General features: G+C 39.2%; 1 protein-coding gene across 1 annotated transcript in view; it reads left to right on the forward strand.

Annotated features, from left to right (window-relative positions):
- The window catches only part of AIG1 (androgen induced 1), a 118,479-nt gene that overhangs the window by 25,915 nt on the left and 71,029 nt on the right, over positions 1-21,535 (forward strand). Inside the window, exons 2-3 of the mRNA XM_048934930.1 lie at positions 11,860-12,015; positions 19,748-19,849. Coding sequence (XP_048790887.1) covers positions 11,860-12,015; positions 19,748-19,849 — 258 coding nt within the window. The remainder of the gene's footprint in view (positions 1-11,859; positions 12,016-19,747; positions 19,850-21,535) is intronic.

A 21,535-nucleotide genomic window follows, 5' to 3' on the forward strand; every position in this document is an offset into this window, starting at 1 on the left:
TGATGCTTAGAAGATGCCATTGGTGCCTGTGTGTGGTGCTGTAATGGATAGTGGCTGTATTATAAATAAATGGACATTGCCCGAAACCACTAATACATATGAATGTTATCTGTGTAACCAGCAATTTTGTGTTGTGAGGAGGGGGCAGGATCTTGGAATGTGTTTATTTAGTGGATATTTTGGGAAAGTATCTTGTATTCTGTAAGTCAAAATTATGGGTACCTTACATAAAGTCTGATGGTGATGCCAGATGTATTTACTTGAACAAATGTCCTTACACTTTGGGGTAATGCTTTAAATCTGATTGCGACTTAATTTCTGACAGCTTGTGTGGTGGTGGGCTCTCATTTTCAGAGGTTCTTCTGGTCCAAGCTATGCTAACACTGGTGCATGTGTAAAGGAACTGATTTAAGCGGATATTTTGTGTGAGATAACACTCCTGTGCAAATGCTGTCACTGCTGGGACATTGTGGCCAGTTGTTGTCACTGATGACAGGACACTCCACTGCATGTGTCCCTGCAACAGCTTTTTCATTGGGTTTGGTGAATGCTTATTACCAGCTGGCTGTGCTCCCACGTCACCACTCCAGTACATGCATGATGAATTTCTATTGACTAGTTAAAATCATCTCTGCTGCGTGCAGGAATTGCCCCATCCAGTGTAGAGCTTGTACAAACACACAAGCCCATCAGTTCCTGCATGAGCACAGAGCTGGGGCCGCCTGGGCTGTTCCAGTGCTGCTGCAACTCCCTGGCTCCCCAGCCCTGTCACATCATCTCTCATCTGTCAGACACGCTAGACTGGGGCTCCATCGATCCCCTGACCTCTGGTGGGGCCAATGTGGGCTCTGCTCATTATTTCCTCTTGCACAATTTGTCTGGGGAGTTCCCGGGACTGCCCAGGGAGTTCTTTGGGTGACTCAGCATAGAGTGTGTACAGCACAGCCCTAATCCCCAGCTGCACTGCGATTGCAGCCGCGGAGGGCACCACACCTATCTGCTCCATGGAGTCATCGGTCATAGAGTGCTGAGAGTGTTAGTGGAAGATACGTGACACTTGTGCATTTACTGATAGGATCTGCCCAGCTGACCAGTTGTCTGTGTCCCTCCACAGGCACAGATAGATGCCTTTCTTTCTGTGCTGGGCTCCCACATGTGTAGGCTGGTGCTTTACAACGTACTGCTTTGTGCCTCTTCTGCCACAAGGAATCCAAAATGCAGTCACTGTACAAGCACAGGTTTCTTTTCTGTAGTAATCCGCTGCTTTCTCTACTACCACGAGATGTCATTTGGGCCTCTTGTTTCCCAGAGAAGGATAAGGGACAGCTTATTGTTAAAATTATGGCATTTACTGAGAAAGAAAAGTTTATCTTCTGATTATCAGTATGTGTACAATGACAGAGCAGACAGAATCTAAACTGGATAAATTTGGAACCTAGTGTGATGTCAAGTAGTTGGTATAAAACAGCTAACTAACATGTGCAGGGAGGTGTACTTTTAGACTTTTCTCCAGTTAATCCCTTATTTTCCTTCTGAAAGTGAAATAAAAAGTAATGAACAAATAAAAACAGTAAACAGTAATGTCCAAAAGATTAGTTTGGAAACTGTCAAATGTTGATTAGAGTTAGAAAGGGGAAGGGGGGTGTTTGCCTTCACCAGTATATAAGGCAAGATAGGGCTCCATGCCATCTGCTCTTCAGGATCTTCCTCCAAGGACAGTCTGAAGGAAGCAGATGAGGTGGCTCTGGATGGGACGACTGTGTTTCTTCTGTCCAGCGCTCTGTCCTGCAGGGATACTGTATGCTATGCTCAGTTTGCAGCCACACAAACTCATGTGGAGTAGAACAAGTGAAAGAAAAAATACAAAAGGTTTCTTCAGTCTAATGTTGCTCAAAATCACTGTGCAAGCTCTTCAAAACTGTTTTATTTCTGAACTTGGTGACTCTTGCTGGTTGGCACAAGGATTAGATTATTTATCCATTCGGAAGCTTTGAAAGATACAGCTAGGCAAAAAAAGGTCTTAGTTGTGATTAACATGATCTGTGTGAGGGGAAAAGTGAATTTATACAGCAATCGTATGGCTTTGTTTGGAGGGATAGAAATTGACCTTGCTACTTCTCTAAGCAAGCCAGGAGTGCTTTCCTCATATGCAGTGAAATAACTCTGACTGTAATATAAGTAGGAGTGCAGGCGCAGAGAAAACAGTGTGATCCATTGTCAGAGAGCTGCCTGGAGATCAGGGCTCCAAGTTCACTTCCTGCTCCCTGCTGGCTTGTTGCACGACCCTGAGCAGCTCTGTGCCCCACTTTCACCAATGGGCCGTAGGGAAACAAATCCTTGATTTTCCTTGAGATTTATTCTTGTGATAGACAATGTGAGTGGGGAAGTACCATTATTCAGAGTTGAAATGCCACACACCTAGTGAACGCTCAACCTCTCTCTAATACTTAATTTAAATGCAGTTAGTTTATGTCAGGGTTTTCCCATGTTTTCATTAGAGATGTAAGATAATGAACACTTCCTTTTTTTCCCATGAACTGCAGCTCTTTGTAACATATATTGCCTTGCTTGAAATGTTTTGTAAAGAATAGTCTCACTTATGAGGACAATATAGCACGTTAGATAACCTTTCATTTAACCATGTGCTTCATAATTACTGTACAGGATTATGGCCTCTCTTTTTTTCTTTTTTTTTTCCCTAAGTGGAACTTAAATAACAGCACCCTTTGCTGCAGTCTAAGTTGTTTTTCACGATGACTGACTTACTTTGTGTGCTGCTGATAGTTTGGATATATGAAGAGGTGGCATAATGTTTCCTTCCCATGTCTTCCCTAAGGAGAGGGAGAATGGTCTGACTGAGACAGTATGACTTAATAGCCCACCTTGCTGGACTGGCATGTGGAGTCATTCATTATTGCTTTTCCAGTGCTCAGAAGGCAGAGGGATTACAATCTTTTATTTCCTGCAGACATGCTAGGAGAGAGCTGAGGCTGCTGTCTCAGAAGACTGTAATGCCTTTTCCATTTACATTCCCAACTCTGAAACCATGTTGCTGAGATATATCAGTTATTGCCTTTTGTAGGTTCAGCAATTACCTTACTCATTAAAAAAGAAAAAGTATAAAAAGCAGCCACTGTCATGCTTTAAGGATTCTATATTTTTTTTTTAAAATTTTGTCTGTCAAATTTGCTTCCCTCTAGTGGCTTTCAAACAGTATTTCTAAACATGAAAAAGTTGTTGCAGTGCTGAAGTTTATGAACTTTAAGCAAGACATTTCCTTGGGAAACTTCTGTACTTAATAAAATTTAATTTCTTTTGGGATTAGCTAACCCATAATGTTCTAGGGACTTTCCAGCCATCAGAAACCTTATCCTAAAGCTCAGTTTAGCACAGACAGCTGCAGAACAAGTCTTAGCGTCTCAGCTAGCTATCCCAAGCATTGTCTAGAGAGCTGCCATTCCTGCTGGTTGAATGCAAGGCCACTCTGCAGAGACTGTACCCATCATGTTGAGATGTGTAAAACCAGCATTTAAGCCAAAATAATGACATAGACTTCTGAGCAGTATAATCCTAATAAGATTAGGCGTTAGCAAAGAGAAACATAAAAGATATAACCTAATAGAATCATAATCTATTCTGAATAAACTGTATTAGACATGTTTGCTGAATTGATTACATAAGTTTAATAAAATTATACTGTCTTATAAGCAGGATACAATAAGTAGTAATGGCAGCTTTTCTATACACAATGCAAAAGAGTAAGGAACAAAATGGGGATTATTAGAAAATGAGTTTAGTCAAAACAATTTAAAATCAAAAGGATAAAAATAGAATAATAATTTCTTCAGTGCTGCTTCAATGAACTTGCTTCTTTGAGTGTATTAGTTAAAATCATAATAAGATATCCAAGCATCTGTAACTCAAAAGCATCCAGAAAAATGCCTATGGTTTTTAGAGGAAGAAGGAAGACATGAATATAGAGAAGAATGACACAGCTAAAAGTAATGCAGAAGATTTGAGAAAATTTAACTCTCTCTGATCATTTAGTCAGATTTTTGTCATTATTACTTTATATGTTTGTCCATTTCATCTCTTCACCTGATAGTCGTAGCGGATGCCACGCTGTTAGCACTTCTGAGCAGATGGCATATGGCCTCTCATGCTGAGATCACGGTGGAAATGTCATCTATGCAGCATAACTGAGCTATAGTAGTACTTTAACATGGTTGTCTGAATTGTTGTCCTCTTGAGCAGCTTTTGTTGTTGGGAGCACTGTAAAAAGTATATATATATATATATATATATATGTTTATATATATGTAATATATGTATATATATTTGCCTCTAAAAATTAAAACCTTACCAAACAGTTCTGATACCATATTCCAGCTTGATCTGTTGTGGTAAGGAATTATAAATGTAATTATAGAAATAGAAATGGTATTAAGGAGACTACTTGTAATATTGCAAGGAAATCAAGAATCATATTAAGACAGAATGATCTGAGATATATCCCCTCCAAAGTGTTGTAAGGGCTTTTTCTCTGGGTAGGTAGAGAGAGAAAAGAAGTGGTGCATCCAGTATAACTGCATTATATTTCAATTTTGTTTTTATTTCATTATTGGCAGTTGTGAATTCTAATAGAGGCTGAAAGGCAGTGCTATAAAAATTACATTTTAGGGTCCCACATCTGTTTTAGCTTTCTAATTTCTTATTTAAGTTGCTCTAGTTTACAGAAAAAGTTGGTTTTCTGTCTGTGCAGATAAAAACACACATCACATGTTCCAAGAGGTAGAATTCTACAGTGTGTCTTTCTTGTTAGAAACACGAGGTCTCTTTAACTTAGCTGTGTCCCCTATTCCACAGTAGTTATTTAAGTACTTGGGCTTAAATGATGTAGTACCTTTAAAAACTGGACGCAAGAGTTAAACAGGTTTATTTTCCATGCATAATGATTGCATTTCTTTTGTGTACCTGTAAAATCTCACTGGCTTAAAACCCTGTCCTTGAGCAATCCTGGTGGCCTTCAGAGGAAAACACTACAGGGGTTATATGGAAAGTAAAGGATATTTAAAACAGTCTCTGAGCATATATCATATGGTAAGGGATTGGGCATGTTTTATAAGCTCTGGTTCACACCATATGATTAAATCATGAAAATTAAGTTACATTTCCGAGTAAGGACTAGACTTCTTATGTGACATCCTGGTGACAGGAGCCCACCCCCAACTGAAGGCTGTAAAGGGAGACATGAGTCATTGTTTTGGATGAGGGCAGTGCTAGATATTTATAACGTTGTCCATCAGTGTAAAATATGTGCACTTAGCAAATTTCTAATGACTCTTCCTATAGAAGTAAGTACAGTGTTTTACTGGTTGAGTTAAAGTTCTAATTTATGTAAATAAAAGAGAAAGGAGAAAAGCGTATTTTCAGACTCCTAACCATGAAGCAACTCAGAATAAAGTAGATAGCATTTGCATTTAGTATTCCATTGACTGACTCTGTTTTTCTTCCCTTGTCCATTCCTTTTTGTCTGTGTGCTGTGCGTTTGGTTTCTCAGGGTGGCTTTTGATGGGCAGAGGCTACATTCCCTGTCTATGAGCCTTGACACTGTTGAAATTTGCTGTGACAGACAAAACCAACACAGCCGTGGTACTGGCATCAGTGTAGAAGGTTGCTCCCCAAATGATAGGAGGACTGACTGTCTGCCCCAGCCTTCATCAGTCAATGAACTTCGAGAGTAATGCTGTTCTGTCTCTGACCTCTAAGATACAAGTCTTTTTCCCCATTCCTTGCAAAGAAATAATGATTCTGCATACACACCTAATGGTTTTCCAAGGTGTTTGCACATGAATTTAACTAGCTGTAAATTTACTAATTAGACATCTTCCACTGACCTGTATTTTAATAATTCAAATGCTGTTGCTTCTTACTTTTACATCTATATTTCACTTCATTCATTTCTTTCAACTGTTTGCAAACAGTGATTTTCTTCTACTGATCTAAAGTCAGCTTCTCCTATGTGAAGATTTAGCACTTGACTGCATAATGTCCATCACCTGCTTGCTATCAATACTAACAAAGGTATAGAGAGGGGAAGAGAACTGCCAAGACTAAAAGCAGCAGGACTTTGTGCAGCAGTGGGTTGGCAGCAGACAAGTATCTATAGCTTCATTCAGTCAACAGTAGTAACAGATGTAACAAATAGCTGCAGCCTGTGGCTTTGTCCCACAAACAATGTGTTTTCTATCAAAGGTACCCTGTTGCTATCAATTTACCTGGACTTGCTCAGTGTATCACAACTTCAGATCATTGAGCTGCTTTCATAGAATGCAGGAATGTCTACATGTGCTAGTGTGCTGTCTGATACTCTACAATCCTAACCAAGCATGGTCTCAAAACAGAGTCCAATCAGTTGTGCTTACAGTGGACATAGGGTTAAAATTTGACCTAAGTTACTTCCACTTCTTGAAACAGAGTCATCCCGATTGCTGAATCATAATATATTTGCAAGACAAGTAATAATGTCTAGAGGCTGGAGGAAGGAAAGCAAAAGAGGCACAAGGTGACAAGGAGATGCTTTGAAGCTGTAAATCATAGTCATGTTGTTCAAAAAGGAAGTTAGACCATGTTTTATATATGCAGAATTGGAGAAAACTATAACATCCAGCAATTTGGTTCTGGGTACGGGTAGAGCTCAAAGTTGTCTTGTCAGGCTCTGTTCAATGCCACCATGGGCTGACCTTCCCACCTATCCTAGTCCTGTCTGTCTCCAGAGAGGTGCCGAATGCCTGGGGCTGGAGCTGCCCCCTGTTGGCTCTGCAGCAGCTGGCCCTGAGGTGTCAGCCTGTAGGGAGTCAGTTTTCCTATAAATGGGTTATATCTACAAACTCTTGGGGTCTTTCCTAATTACACTTTTATCTTACCAGTGGAAGCTTACCAGGGTAAGAGAGGTACTAATGTATGCCTGCACACACGCATGCCCAAGTGCACTTCATGCACAAACATGGGCATTTTTCCCATACTTTTTTGTTTTTTGCTGGTTTTTTTGGGTGTTACTCACAGGTTTTATTCTGGCTGCCCTGGCTGTTTCACAGCCTACTCAGATGCTTTTTTTCACAGAGGGGAACACAAAACATCTTGTAAGTTCTCATGATCTTTAAAACGATATGTTGGAGGACAGTGAATTCTTCATTGTCAAAAGCAGATAGAGCAAAAAATACCTATGAATCGTCTGTAATTCCACAGCCTTTTCCAGTTCTCCTACCATGAGGTCTAAGGAACGATTCTGGTTGCGAGAGTTAGTGTGAAAGAGGATCTCAGTCCATGGGCAATTAAATCCTAGATTCAGTGTATTTAATAGTAGTTTTTCTGCCTTGATAAGAATGGTGACAGAATCTCCATTGACCTTGGTTGTGCAGATTGTATCTGCGCTGTGGAGTTCAACAGCGTGGGGAGAAAGGAGTCTGCATGGCCTGAAGAAAGGTCTGTGAGGAAATATGTTTTCTGCCACTGAGCCTCAGAGGCTGCCTCCAAGAAATCGGGGGAGTATGGGGAGGCTGTTGTCTGCTATCCTTCAGTGAACATCTTGTGGAAAAACTGTCCTACTGAAGCAAACCTTTGTTTTCTTCAAGGAGACAGACACGTATGATTAGTTTGCTTGATTCTAATCATTCATGAGGTGCAATAAAATCAATCTTTTCTGATACATGATCTGAACAGATCTCACTGTTTGAGAAGGTTTTTTGGTTGCTTGGTTTCATCTTCTATTCCTAGCCGTTTTCTCCTGCAGTATCGTAGCAATTTTTTTCTCTCCTTAGGGTTTTGTACTAAAATAACAGTAGATGGTCATTTTCACTACTTGCCATTGTGTATCAAAGCTTAAAGGTACTGTAGTATCAAGTATATGAGCATTTGCCCCTTCAGACTTCAGTGGGAAAAAATGGAATAGAGAGAAAGTCAGTATTTTATACATTTTTCAATGATTTGCTTGTTTTACCATACTCTGTTTACAAGTTTCTGCCTCTATCACTGTTACATGGTGTAAGGAAGGTGTGGCTGCTTCCCGTCAAATCTGTATTTGTCATTTTCTAATGACTGTTTTCCTTCAACCTGTAGTTAGAGGTAAAAATTGGAATATATTTCCTCCAAAGCGCTGTTATTGCTTACATTTCCAAGAAAAAAAACCTCACTTGTTTGCTTAACGTTTGGAGCTGTTCCATGTATAGATTCACCACCTGCAGATTTTCAAAAGAAGGCCCTTGTTTTGAAAATATGATCCTAAATCTGAGGTAATGTCAGGGTAATTTGGAGAATATTGCTTGGAGAGAGTTTCTTCTCACTTGCTGTGAACTTTTCACATCTGTTTTGTAGCATTCAGACTGAGGAGCGTGGACTTCAAAAATTTGTTTCATACCATAAAGCACCAATAGCTGCATGCTACGCTTTCCTTATGCCAGACCCACAAAGGATGTAAATTGTGAGTGAATCTGGCTGTTCAGTTTATGCTCCTGAGACTCATGGAGCTCTGGCCATCCTCAGTCTAATCCTGAAAGTTCATATTGTCAGACAAATTTTCTCGTACATTCTAGAAAGGGAGAAAAAAGTGTTGTAGTGCTTGTACATATGCAGTTTGTGCAAATAAGTGGGAAATGTTCCACCCTGAACGCTACAGGCTCTGAATATACGGTTCTCAGTAAATATATAATTTTCTCTTTCCTATATGGAGTTTTTGGTAGTCTTTTTGTAGAACAGTTTATTTTGTAACTACTTTCTGAAGTGTTTGGGTACTGTCTTTCCCTTTAGGAATTTTCAGTTATTCTCCATGATATCATTATATTTTCCCTTGAAACAGTGTGTTTGTATCAGGATAATGGAGAGAGAAGCTGTTCGGTTTATGATTGATTAGTGGATGTACGATTTCAATTCCCTCAGAAAGTGGGTGTGTGGTTGTTTGAGTCTGTTACTTTGTAGAGAGACCATTTCGGGGAATCGTAGTTAGAGCTGCAAACAATCTATTAGTCACTCGTCCAAGCCCAGCCAGCGTAATACTGTTCCCTGCAGTACATTATTGAATGTTTTGTCCAATATCAGTTTGAATGACTCAAGCAATGAGGCTTCCACCACTTCCTCTGAGAAACTATTTCATGGTCTGGTAGAACTCCCTGTTAGGAATTATTTCCTGGTACTCAGCCTAAACTGCTTTACACCCAGATTGATCTCATTATTGTTAGGTATAATTTTTTTTTCCCAGTCCTGTCCCAAATCTTTTCCCTTCTTTCATGCTCTTTAGCAAATAGTAGATGGTATAATCTCTTACTCAAGCAAATACATAATCAGTGCTTCTATTCCTTCTCTCCAAAACAGGCCATCTGTCTGGTAGAAAACAGGGCTGAATATGGCAAGATTTTTTTCTATTAAGTGCTTCTTTCACGTAAATAATATGAAAAAGTGCGTAAGGGGTTTGTGCCATTATGTAGCTCCAGGGAGCCCCAACTTTTATTTACAGTGTTTTTCAGGAATTATGTAGAAGTTGGTAACTTTTTCAGACTGTCATTTGAAGTAGTACCTTTTTCTAGCCGAATATTCAGGTCCAACGTTAGTAGTCTGTCACATTTCATGGCTTCAGGGAATGTTTTGTAATGTTGCTGGTGTATGCTCTGTGCTATTTATCAAGCAAATTATATGGAGCTGCAGCAGGGAGAAGGGAGGGCAATGGCAGCAGAATTACAAGCAGCTCCTTTATTATGCTGATGACAGGATATTTAGGGGCTATTTGAATGTCTGTCGTTCACAGCTTTACAGCCAGAATTTACAAGTATTTGGGTTATATGAGGATCGTTGAGGAAGGGAATGTACTTTAATCCATCCAACCATTACACTTCTGTGGATTTCTTCCTAATAGCCAACATCTGTTTGGTATTTCCTTCCTTCCTCTCTCCTTTCCTCCCCTGTTCCAAATTAGTGTCCTCTGTCCTGAGGTGTTTTCTTACAGTACTTACTGTAGTCTAAATTCTGCAGATACCTGCACTTAATAAATTTTATTTTTCACAATCTGGACATGTGCTATTTGTATTTCTTACTGATGGCCTGCTTCTTAGTATGAGGCTCCCAGTTAGATGAACGCTGAAGTTTAAAACGAGACTTTCAAACTAGTACTCCAGGCTTGTTTTGAAAAACATCTCATATGTATTTTAAGCATATGCGTATGTTGTTTGATGAATCACATTGCAGTTTGGGATCCAAGCCCATGTTTTGTATTTTTTTTACCTGAGATTGCCCAGTGCATGGAGGTTTGTGTTCTGGGCTCCAAGCTCATGGAGCAAACAATCTTTGTACGCTTTTTCTGAACTGTACTAAAAAAGATGAGCAAGTTGGTCTGTCCTCAGGCGGGGGCATTCCTAAGCTAACTTACTGCCATTCTACAAGTTAACTGGGGAAGAAAAACAGTGATCAAGCTAAGACAAACGAAGGTTGTACCAAATTCATGAGTTCAGGTGCTTAAATTTAATGATGTAACACGAGAGACTATCTTACAATATTGCACACAAATGCGTAAACATACAAACGTTATGAAAAGAGAGCTTGAATAAGTCCCGCAACTTGCTTGTTCTGTCACTTGTTTGCTGAAGTGCAGCAGTGGATTTGCCAGCACCTGTGATGGGGGCTCAGTCTCTCCAGGAGGCCTTTTGCCATCTGGGGCAGGGAGAAGTCCCAGATACGGCCCTGCTGTGGGAGAAAGAATCACTTTTTTTTTTTAATTTGTTTCCACAGAGAATGCTTGTCACATTTTCCGCCTCTGAGATGAGCACCATGACTTTGAGGCCTAGTTTTATGGAGTAATGTAGGGGTTGTAGTTGTAGTTCCGTCACCTGGCAGGTGACACATGACTGAACTGCAAGTGGGAATGCCACCACTGAAACAGTCCTTCCATTTGCACAGGTTTTCCCAGAAGCAGAATCAAGGAATTCTAGGGGTAGGAAGGGACCTCTGGAGATCATTTAGTCCAGCTCTCCTGCTAAAGCAAGTTTATTATAGCAGGTTAGACAGGAAGGCATCCAGGCAGGTTTTGAATATCTGCAGAGAAGGAGACTTCACAGCCTCTCAGTGCAGCTTGTTCCAGTTCTCTGTCACCCTCAAAGTAAAGAAGTTTTTTCTCATGTTAAGATGAAATTTCCCGTGTTCCAGTTTGTGCCCATTGCCCTTTGTTCTGTCATTGGGCATTACTGAAAAGAGCCCATCCACTTGACACCTGCCTTTTAGATATTTATAAGCATGGATAAGATCCCCTCTGTCTTTACTTACACGAGCTGAATAGTCCCAGGTATCTCAGGCTTTCCTCATAATAGAGATGTTCCAGGCCTCTAGTCATGTTTGTAGCCCTCCACTAAACTCCCTCCAGTTGTTCCCTCCTTTTCTTGGCCTGGGGAGCCCAGAACTGGACACATGAAAAGTAAGGTATACATAGAGCAATGACAGGGTCTTCTGTCCGAGGTAATGGACTTGAAACTCAACACCCACAAATCAAGTTTCTTTTTATCTTACTAACTCTCTAATTAGTGTGTTTTCCCGTCACTGTCATCCTCCTCATAGCATTTATTTCAGTGCTCTCAGGACATAAATCTTTTGGACAAACAGTTAGAAAACTAGCTTAAGTTAATACAGACCTACCCAGATAACTTCCAGTCTGGAATCTCAAGCTGGTTTTATGTTTTATGTGAACAAATTCTACTCGTACTGGATCACTGCTCACCACCTTGGTTCTGAGGCAATATCCCTCACCCACCCTTGCACTGCCACTTCTCTCTTCTGAAGTCTGGTATTTCCACTGCTCAAGAATGGTTAATTTTTTTCTTGCAGGTTATCCAGGCTGTCTTCTTTGGGATCTGCGTATTGACTGACCTTTCCAGTCTTCTCACTAAAGGAAATGACAATCAAGAGCAAGAAAGGCAGCTGAAAAAACTCATTTCCCTCCGTGACTGGATGATGGCTGTTCTGGCTTTCCCCATTGGAGTGGTAAGTGTAGTGTTAATCTGCATGTGTTTACAGTCTGGATAGCTGCTGATTTTCTCCTAGCTGGAAGGCTTTTGCACCTCTTCCCATGAGACCATGGACAAGATGAAACATGATAAACATGATTATAACAACTCTGAATGTCACTGCTGTAAGATATCACCAGTATTTCTGAAATTAATGTTGTTCATTTTAAAAATGTACTTTAAAGTAGAAGCTAGATGGTAGAAGCCATTTCAGATATGAATTTTACCAGCAAGATCTTAAGTGTGAGCCTGGGCTTTTTCTGCACCATGTGTGATAGTAGTAAGGCAGGTGCTGACATGTTTTATTCTGTAACTACCTGACTGGAGCTCAATCTGTATGCTGTTCTATCATGGAGAAGCTAAAATTCGGGTTGATCCTTGTTAAACCTATGGTAGATTCAGAGTTGGCAGAAGAAATTGGGTAGGAAAAAAAGGAGTTAGTAATGTAAAACAATCACACAGAAGGTATAGAGTAATATGTTTTTTACTGTCTTTTTCAAAAGAAAAAATTACTCTTTGGATCTCTTTCTGCTCCACTGGGACATCGCACCTCACTTTGAGAAGCAAAAGATGCTCAGTGTCAGGAGGTATCTGATACCACACTGATGACAACTGAAAATCCAGAATTTCATATGTTTTTACATCAAAATGTGACTCTCACAGATTATTTCTAAGTTTAGGCTGCCTTAAAGTATTACTTTTGCTGTCATTTGGGATGAATCTTGGTTTCTGATTTTTAATTTCAGCGTTCAGTAGCTTGAAATACATTCACTATTTGTTTTCTTTGTAGGACTACTAGAAAACTGTATGAAGACTCAAAAGTTGCACTGTTTCACGAAAGCTTGCCAGTCATTGTCATTTAAGAGCACTTAGCTTAGCATATTGATATACCATTTACAATTTGATTTATTCAAAGATGCTTTATTAAAATGTGATTTAGCTATTTATGTAGGATTAAAAAATGTATGAGGAAATACAGAATGCTTTTGCAAACCTAGGAAACACAAAGCATATCTGAAGCACTTCATAAAACTTACTTGGTAGCCTCCACTTATTGCATTTGCTGGCTCACCTCTTGGGTGCTGCCGCATTTTGTGCTGGGTAACAAACTCGGTTCTTCAGCCACAGATTCTCAGAATGTCTTTCTTGAGTTGAAAGTCTTTACAAGTGTCTGGGATTGCTGGAGTGCTGCAGGGATTTTGCTCACCCAACCCCTGCCTAAAGCTTCAGAGACATGAGCAATAGTAGAGGAATATTAACTAATATTTTTTGTTTTAAATAATCAAGCTTGCAAATACGTGTTTATGTGTGCAGGTATCTAAATGTTACATTTGTGTTTTAAGGGAACTTGGGAATTATGAAGTAGTTATGACTGTGATTGGCATCAAGCTGCTTTTCCTACTGCATTGATACTAGAAGTGAAGAATGAAAGCAACGTTACATTATTTGTCTTTATTTAAATATTTTAACTGCCTTTTTCAATATGCAACCATAAGCCCTTACATTAATCAAAATATACTCTTCAGGGATTCTTTCCTGCATCTTTTAACTCCAACATGATATTGATGTATTGCTCTACCCTTGTTTCTGTTTCTGACCTTAAAACTTTTCAAAATCTCGGAGAATTTCAGCTTCATTCTTTCTTGGCAATTCTGAAAGTAGTTTTCAGCTGTGTGTTTGTCACGTTTCTTTTCTGCACTGTTTCTCTTGCCACAGGTAAACAAGGAATCCCTGCTAGTCATCCTCTGCTCCAGACTTATAATTGCAACTTCTATACACTTCCCAAGAGGCATTTTGAATACCTGGAGCTAGCTTATTTCTCCATGGTTCCAAACAGAAACAACTTCTTAGACCAAAAAAATCCGGAAAATAGCAAGAAATTGCCATGCTCTTTGAAGGGATGTTCTCTGTTCCTAAAGGAAACCTTGTACCCGAGAGAGTGAACAGATATTAACCACATATTCTTTATTTATTTTTTTTTTTTTAATTAAGAAATCCTATAAAGGTTATTTTTATTGTAGCTTCTACTTCTGGCTACTGGGAGACAAGAAGCAGGGCTTCAGAAGGTAGCATTGGTCTTAATGACCTGCCCCAGGCTCACATGTCTAATCCACGCCAAGGCAGCTCTTTCCCAAGACCTGAACCTCTTTGACAGCCCTCACCACACCACAGCTACCACATGCCCGAGCATTAGCCTGTGGGACAGCAGCATCTGCCACAGGCTGGCATTGCTTTCCTTTGGTGTGGTTACGGGTAGGAAGAGTTCAGGGCTTTAAAGTAGCAAATGTCTGATGTTGGCTTTTGTTTTTTTAAAGAGCTATTTATGTGTAAGAAAATATCTGATGAAATTCTGATATGCTTGTTAGGAGGAAGTTAATAAAAAACAGAGTGTCTGCAGGAAAATAGTTAAAGTTCCCTCATTTCCCATATTCTTTTAACAGCTTCCTCACTCCAAAAAAGAACAATGTAAGTTAAAATGAAGGTGTTTTTTTTTTTTTTAAGACTCAGCCTCTTAACTCTCTCCGGAGCTTCTCAGTGGTTTCCAGTAGTGACACAGGGGAATCTTCACTAAGAAAAATTGAACAGATACAAATAAAATCCTTGTTGAGTTTCTGATACAGCAGTGGTCTTGCTAAACACTTATCAGTAACCTTAACATGCAAACTGTTTTTATCACTCAGTGTTTTAGTCAGGGCATGTTTAGGGAATAATGCAAATACTAGGGGAACATTTTAAAGCCCACTAACTGCAGATTTTCAAGAGCTATTCAACTCATCTTTTTCTTTATTTCCTGTTTACTGAAACCCTTGAGACATCTTGTTCTGAAATTTAGATGAGAAAATGGGCTTCCACTCCCAAGTCAAACAATGATGTGTGAAAAAAACATGCAACAAACTGAAGCATTTCATTTTTTGTACTTCCTTAAAAAGTACTGCATGCAAACCACCTGGGAAGTCTGACCACCAACCTCTTCTCCCACCTTCCAAAGGAAGGGAAAGAACCAGCCCAAGGGCAAACAGTCTTCTTGGGTGGCTTTGCAACAAATCAAATCTTGCAGAATCTTGACAGTAAATCAAATCTTTCCAGTGTTGTGCTGTGCATTGTATATATCCAGGGGCTTCAATAAAATTGTGAGGTGCCAACCTGCTATTAGTTTTAGGAGAATGGAGTAATAAATGTTAACCTCTTTGAAGGACCTAATGACTACCGTTGGTCTAATGTTCTTCATTTTAGTATGACACTTAATGAATGAAATCAGAAATCAGTAGGCCAGTATTCTTTGCAGGAATGTGATATTCCATGAAAAGTCTCTGGGCAACACTTCCCAGCCATTTTTAAGGTTACTATAAGCCTAGGTTGCTATTCAAATACCTAATAGATCAGGTAGCCTTCACTGAAAAAAACTTTTAAGAAATTCACTACCACGTAATGGTCTATACTGAGTGCACTTACCACTCCTTTATCAATGTAAAGGAGGTTTGTGTTGGAAGTAGCTTACACTGCTAAAGAAATGTGAGGCAGATTTTAAAGGCAGAGCCCATGCCAGTGTTTTAAACTATCGCTACTCTTCTGTTTGTTTGACGTAAATCATGGACTTGCCAAGTTTCTGTGGCTAATTGGTGTTTTGTGTAAACTATATATGGTTTTGTCAATATGTTTATTGTAATTTGTACCATACAAGGGGAAGAAGAGATAGAACAAGCATTTCTTGGTTTTTAAGAATGTGAGTACTAGATATAGGACAAAGAAAGAAAATGGATATTGTTACATATTAGAAGAGATTGCTGTCTACAAAATCACAGACTGTACAGCTGATATATTTTGTAGCATCAGTAGCCCAGTTTGAGCCTGAGTCTAAATTGGCAAGAATGATTTCGTATTCTTAAATTATACTTTCATATTTTTAAAAGCCTGTGATGCCAAACAGAGGAAGCCAGATGTGTTTCCTTATCTTTTATTTCTCTGTGGTATTTTAAGAATGCACTAGCACAATTAAAAGGAAAGCTGATCACCATTCTTCTGTTGAAAATCAATAATACTCATCAGAAATCTTTTATCTGGTAAAGATGTGCAGGCATCATTTTTGCTGCAATCCCCTACTTGCCTTGCTATTTGACCAAACTATAGAGCACTTTTATTGACTTGACCATGCCAAAATCTGCCCTCATTTGTGGTGAAATAACAACTGGTGATGAGGCATGAGCAAGCAATACATCTGACTACTGAACTCTTTTCCCCAAGGAGAGTGTTCCCTGATTTTCAGCTCCTGCTCCTTGTGATTTCCTTCACTGGCCCTGTTCAACTTCACTTGATGTGACTCTTTGCTAGCACCGGATCCCACATAAAGCCAGTACCATGCTGATTGGCTCTTAATGCAGTCTGCTTTTAATAACAATTCACTTCTATATGTAATGCCTTTAGCCCTCAACCACGCTCCCAAGCAACGTATTCATACTTGCACTTAACCACAGCTATCTTGGGGGACAGCCAGAAAACCTACCTTTAACTACACAACAGTGTACTTAGAAAAATTTTTGTCAAGGTCAAAGGTTTTCTTTTTTTTCTTTTTTTTCTTTTTTTTGTCATAAAGCCATCCAGGAAATGAGCAAACTTAACTGTACAGCCTAGCCAAAACCAAAAATACGTATTGCAGGAAAATAAAGTTCCACTGGGTTCATTCTTCTTTTGCATAACATTTCTAGGTTGGACTCATGTAAAACAGCAAGTTGTGCAATTCTTTTCATTGGCTTTCCTCTCTTAGTTTCTCTTTGCTTTCATTTTGATTCACAGCTTTTTGAATCACTAGCCATTCCTCAGCTTATCCTTTGAAATTTCTCCCATGGCCATGCCACATTTCTCACTCCATTCTCTGAAGCTTCAGATGCAAAAGATAAAAGCTCAATAGTATCTCCTTTAGTGGGAAAACAGAGTTTTATTTTCAGCCTCATTTTATTTCCTCTGCTGTGTATGTATTTAGTGATATTCTGGATGCCTGTCGCAAGTGAGCTTCCAAGGTCTGCTTGAAAGTTTGAGTTTCCCTTTGGTCTGTAATGGCCATAGAAAGGAGAAGTAGCAAATGATGGACTCTTGTGCTTTTATATCGTTTAACCAAGGAATCAGCATCTTTGGAAAACTGGCAGTCTTAGGATGTTTCTGTGCAAAGAAGTGCAAAAGCAATTGCTGGTGCCTGTTTTCTTTCTTGACTTCCAGGCCATAAGTTTGTCTAAAGAGGTGGTGAAAGAGTGACGTTTGTGCCATTTTGGCTTGGATACAAAAGAAAAGAAAGGTACTGGATTCCCTGAAATAATCATTCCGTCTGCTGACTCTGAGCAACCTGTTTAGCTTGGCGTTTGAGGGTAGTACCGTGAGTCTGGCTGTAATAGTAATGAACTGTGCCACAAGGTAGATGAGATTATGAGCATAAGAGATGCAGTTCTGAGCCTCACATAGGCAGTGTAAAGAAACAGCTTCCTGTGTCATTGTTTTTTACTGCAAGGTAATGTGTGTCCTTGGCAAAGCCCAGCCTATATGATATTGTACCAGCACCACATTGGTCTAAATTGCCAGACCAAGAGTTGCTTATTAACCAAAGTAAACAAATTTAGAAGCAACCAAGGAAACTAAGTAGGAAATTCTTGTAGCTTTCTTTTAATCCAAATTGTTCATTTGTATGGTTCATACTATCCAAATGAGCAAATGATAAAGAAAGGTAAGGCGAACCATTCAGACACTGGGAGGGATCTTCCCCAGTGCGTTGTGTTGGTCTCGTGTCTGGGACAGGTTGGTTCTGTAACACTTTGTTTTTGCATGCTTCCTTTACCTTATGTCTGCCCTGCAATAATGCTTTGCTAAGCAGCGTTTGCCGTCTGTAACTCCAGATGGTTGCAACCAGCTAGGTTGATCTTGTTCCATCCCTTGGCTGACTTTGGTTAAGAAACAGATGGCATGTCCCCTCTTCTCCTATCTTTACCTCTGTGGCAAAGTCAATTGTTGCATTCTGCTCCACACAGAAATCGCAGGTCAAAACACGCCTGCCAGCTTTGTTGCATTCAGTGTAATGCTGTTCAACAAAGTTCTGGGTGGTTTTCCTTGCTGTAAGACTTATGTGGAAAAAAAAACATTATTAGTTTTTCATGCTCCTGAATCTCTATGTTGTTTTATGTCCCAGTTGGTCTTACAGGTTCTCAGAGACCCACTGTAATAGTACATGACTTCTAGGAAGCCTATAAAGAAGAGGATATTTTCCTTCCATTTTTCCTGTTGTTCAGCTATTCATATCTTGGCACTCATGTGTCAGCAGGTGTGTAAAGATCTGGGTTGTGCCAATGCCAGAAGAGACTCATCCTGTGGGTTGCTTTACACTTGCAGTATTTTTCAGGTTGCCCATCATATCCTCCTTTTTTTCCCTGGCCTCTATGCACTATTCAAGTGGTCCAAGCTTATTCTGAGCAGGCATCTATTGCTACCTGAACAGATGGACAAGCTACGTATTGTATGCACATGGAGGGAACACCGCACTGCTTCAGATCATTCACATGACTGTAATTGAAGCATGCCTGTCTGAGGCTAGAACAAGGTGCCATTGATAAACTGTGACCTCAATTTTAACTTCCCACAGTCAGAAGCATATGAAACAGCTTATTCCACCACATATTCTTGTAATTCATGCACTCTCTTCACCATGTATTTCTTGCACTTTCACTTCCTACCCAAGATTAATCCTAACCCTTCCAAGTAAGACTGTGGCAACATCAGCTCAGATGAAAGTGAATTCTTCCCTGCTGATTTCATGAAAATCATGCTTGTGTCTTGGGCTTTAAACTTGGAGTTGTTGCTACAATGTAGAGGTACTCTCAGAATTGTCATTGAAAAGCTCCTAGCTTGATTGATTTTCTCCTGCTGTAAACAGTTAAGCCTTTTGTTACTACAAAACTATGAGAAATTGCATTTTAATTAGAAGACTAGAGACTGTTTTTTTCCGAGCTAAGGTTAGCTAACTCCATTTTTTTTTTTTTGAGGTTTTATACTGTTTTTCTGACATCAGGTTATCTTGAACAAATTAGTGACATTTTGGCAAAAGCTGAGCCTAGTGCAAACTTTACCTGAGTCATCTGTCCTGCCCTTAGTTTAGAAGTGAATTGTTTCTGACAAGAGCAAAAGCAAATTTTGAATTGACAAATGAGCAGGAACTCTTCTGTGGATCTTAGGACATGAATTGTAAACTGTCTGAAGGGCTGATGTTTTTTTAATAGTGCCATTTCAGTGATTGACAAAAGTGTTAAAATGAATGTATAGTCTTCTGTTTAGAGGTGAATGCTTCGTATTTATATGTCCTGTGAATTCCAAGTAATATTTTGCCTGTTTTTCCATTTGACTTCTGTCCTGTTAGTAGTGAAACATTATTCATGTGCCACATCTGCTACTAAAATACAGTACTCAGTTGTAATTTGGCCACAGGCATGTAAGTCAAAAACAGAGATTTTTTTCCAGGCTGAAAGTCAAATAGAAAAATGAAAAATTAGAACAGTAAATGCAAATAGTGACCCAGGTGCACACTGTTGATAGAAACAAGGTTTTGTTGAAGAGCAATTATATTTGTATCTGTCCATAGATCATTTGCTAGATGCCCCACTTTACTATCTCAAATACATAGCTAATTGCTTAGAAGTGTTTATGTAAATTATGTCTTATTTTTTTCTTCTTTCTAGTTTGTTGTGACAATGTTTTGGAGCATCTATATCTATGACAGGGAGCTGGTTTACCCAAAGCTGCTTGATAATTTCATACCAGCATGGCTAAATCATGGAATGGTGAGTAAAGTGATGCAAACACTTCCTTGTGTAAATAAAAATGTGAGACACCGATTTCCCTGTGCACAATTCTGTGTACACATAGCCCTGATCTTCTCAGAAGTGATTAACAAATGCTGCAAGCTAGCAAAAAAAATGTCTCCTTCCTTGAGTCATATTTAAGTCCTCATTCACTTGAAACAGTATGGAGATTTGAACTCATGCCTCCTACATCCCAGTCTGGTTTTAGGGATGAGCTGTTTCCTGTCATGGGGTATCTTTCCCAGAGCAATGTCATCCTTGCCATGTGAAAGCTTATTCAAAAACACTCTCACACAAAATGAAAGTTCTGACTTCGGAGAAATCTTGCTGTGAAATAACAGAAATGCTTAATGACACGATTTTTACAGCTAATTTTTTTATGCAATATTTTTTGGTAAAAACACTTGTTATGAAAATCTCATTGTGTTTTTGGTCTTGAGTGCTTTTAAAATAATACACATACTTATTCATTTCTCAAGTACATTAAACATGTATAACAGAACCTGTGTCAGAGTATTTTTAAAAATGTGGAATTATTCAGCAGTGCAAAAGTGTAGTAGATTTAAAATTACTGCCTCTATACCCATGGAAGCAATTTCTTGGGAAGAAATCTGACCTCTTCATCCTTCTCTGATACTTCAGTTAGGATATCCTTTCTTTCAGTCATGTACTTGAATGGTGAGGGAATGATAAGACCACATTTTTCCAATGATTCATACAGTTTATTTGGAGGCATAATGTTTCCTTCTCTAGTTTTGTCTGTGCAAAACATTTCTTTATTATTTTGTTTTCCGTATCAAGACAAGGCAAACCACTTGGCACTGTTGTTCGTCAGTAAATGAAAACAGATCTCATCCTTCAGCAGATCCACAGCAGATAAAGATTTGTCCTCCACTGTTGAGTTTGATAAAGTGGTTTTTTGTTGAGTGGGCAATGGTGTTGATATTAATTTATTCCCTAAATTGTGTGTTAAAGGTGTAGTGTGAGAGTTACTATATCAACTTCTATTAGATAATGTACTGTTTTATAATGCTTTGAAAAGAACAGTGTGGTATTGTGTGCATGTGAAGCAGAGCAAAGAGTCTGGTGACACTTACTGTGTTCATTTGAGACCACCCTCCCTCGAATTTTGAGGTCACAAACTGAACACATGCCAAGTACATAATGTTGATGTTTTTTTTTCAACATCACATCAGTGCCAACTCTGATGACATTTCTTCCAGGTGACATTCCACATACTGAAACTGCCTAACCTATAACGTTTTTCATGAAAATGCATTGTGAAGCAGCTGACAACAAGCAGTATTATGTATTCAGAAGTCTCTTCTGTGCTGTGCCATAGCTAAGGGTCGATTTAAATTCCTGTTGCTTCGTTAGAAATGCTGAAATATTTGAAGAGGGTTTTTGTTTGAAAGCTTTGGACATAGTAGACTACTGAAATAAATTGCATGCGGGCATCTTAGACATTTATATGTTCAACTTGAAATATTATAGAAGGCCTGTTTGAAGGTCTTTCGTAAAGAAATTGTTTGCTGTGTCAGTCTCCATTTATCCAAGTGTTCCTTCAGCCCAGTCACAGGAAAGGCTTATGGCTGTTGGGCTTTTCACCACCTTTCAGTCTAATTCTTTTTGATATTTCACCCATCATTTAATCTTCACCAGCTT

Source organism: Lagopus muta, chromosome 2 (assembly GCF_023343835.1).
Source record: "Lagopus muta isolate bLagMut1 chromosome 2, bLagMut1 primary, whole genome shotgun sequence".
In the NCBI taxonomy this organism is placed as follows: Eukaryota; Metazoa; Chordata; class Aves; order Galliformes; family Phasianidae; genus Lagopus; species Lagopus muta.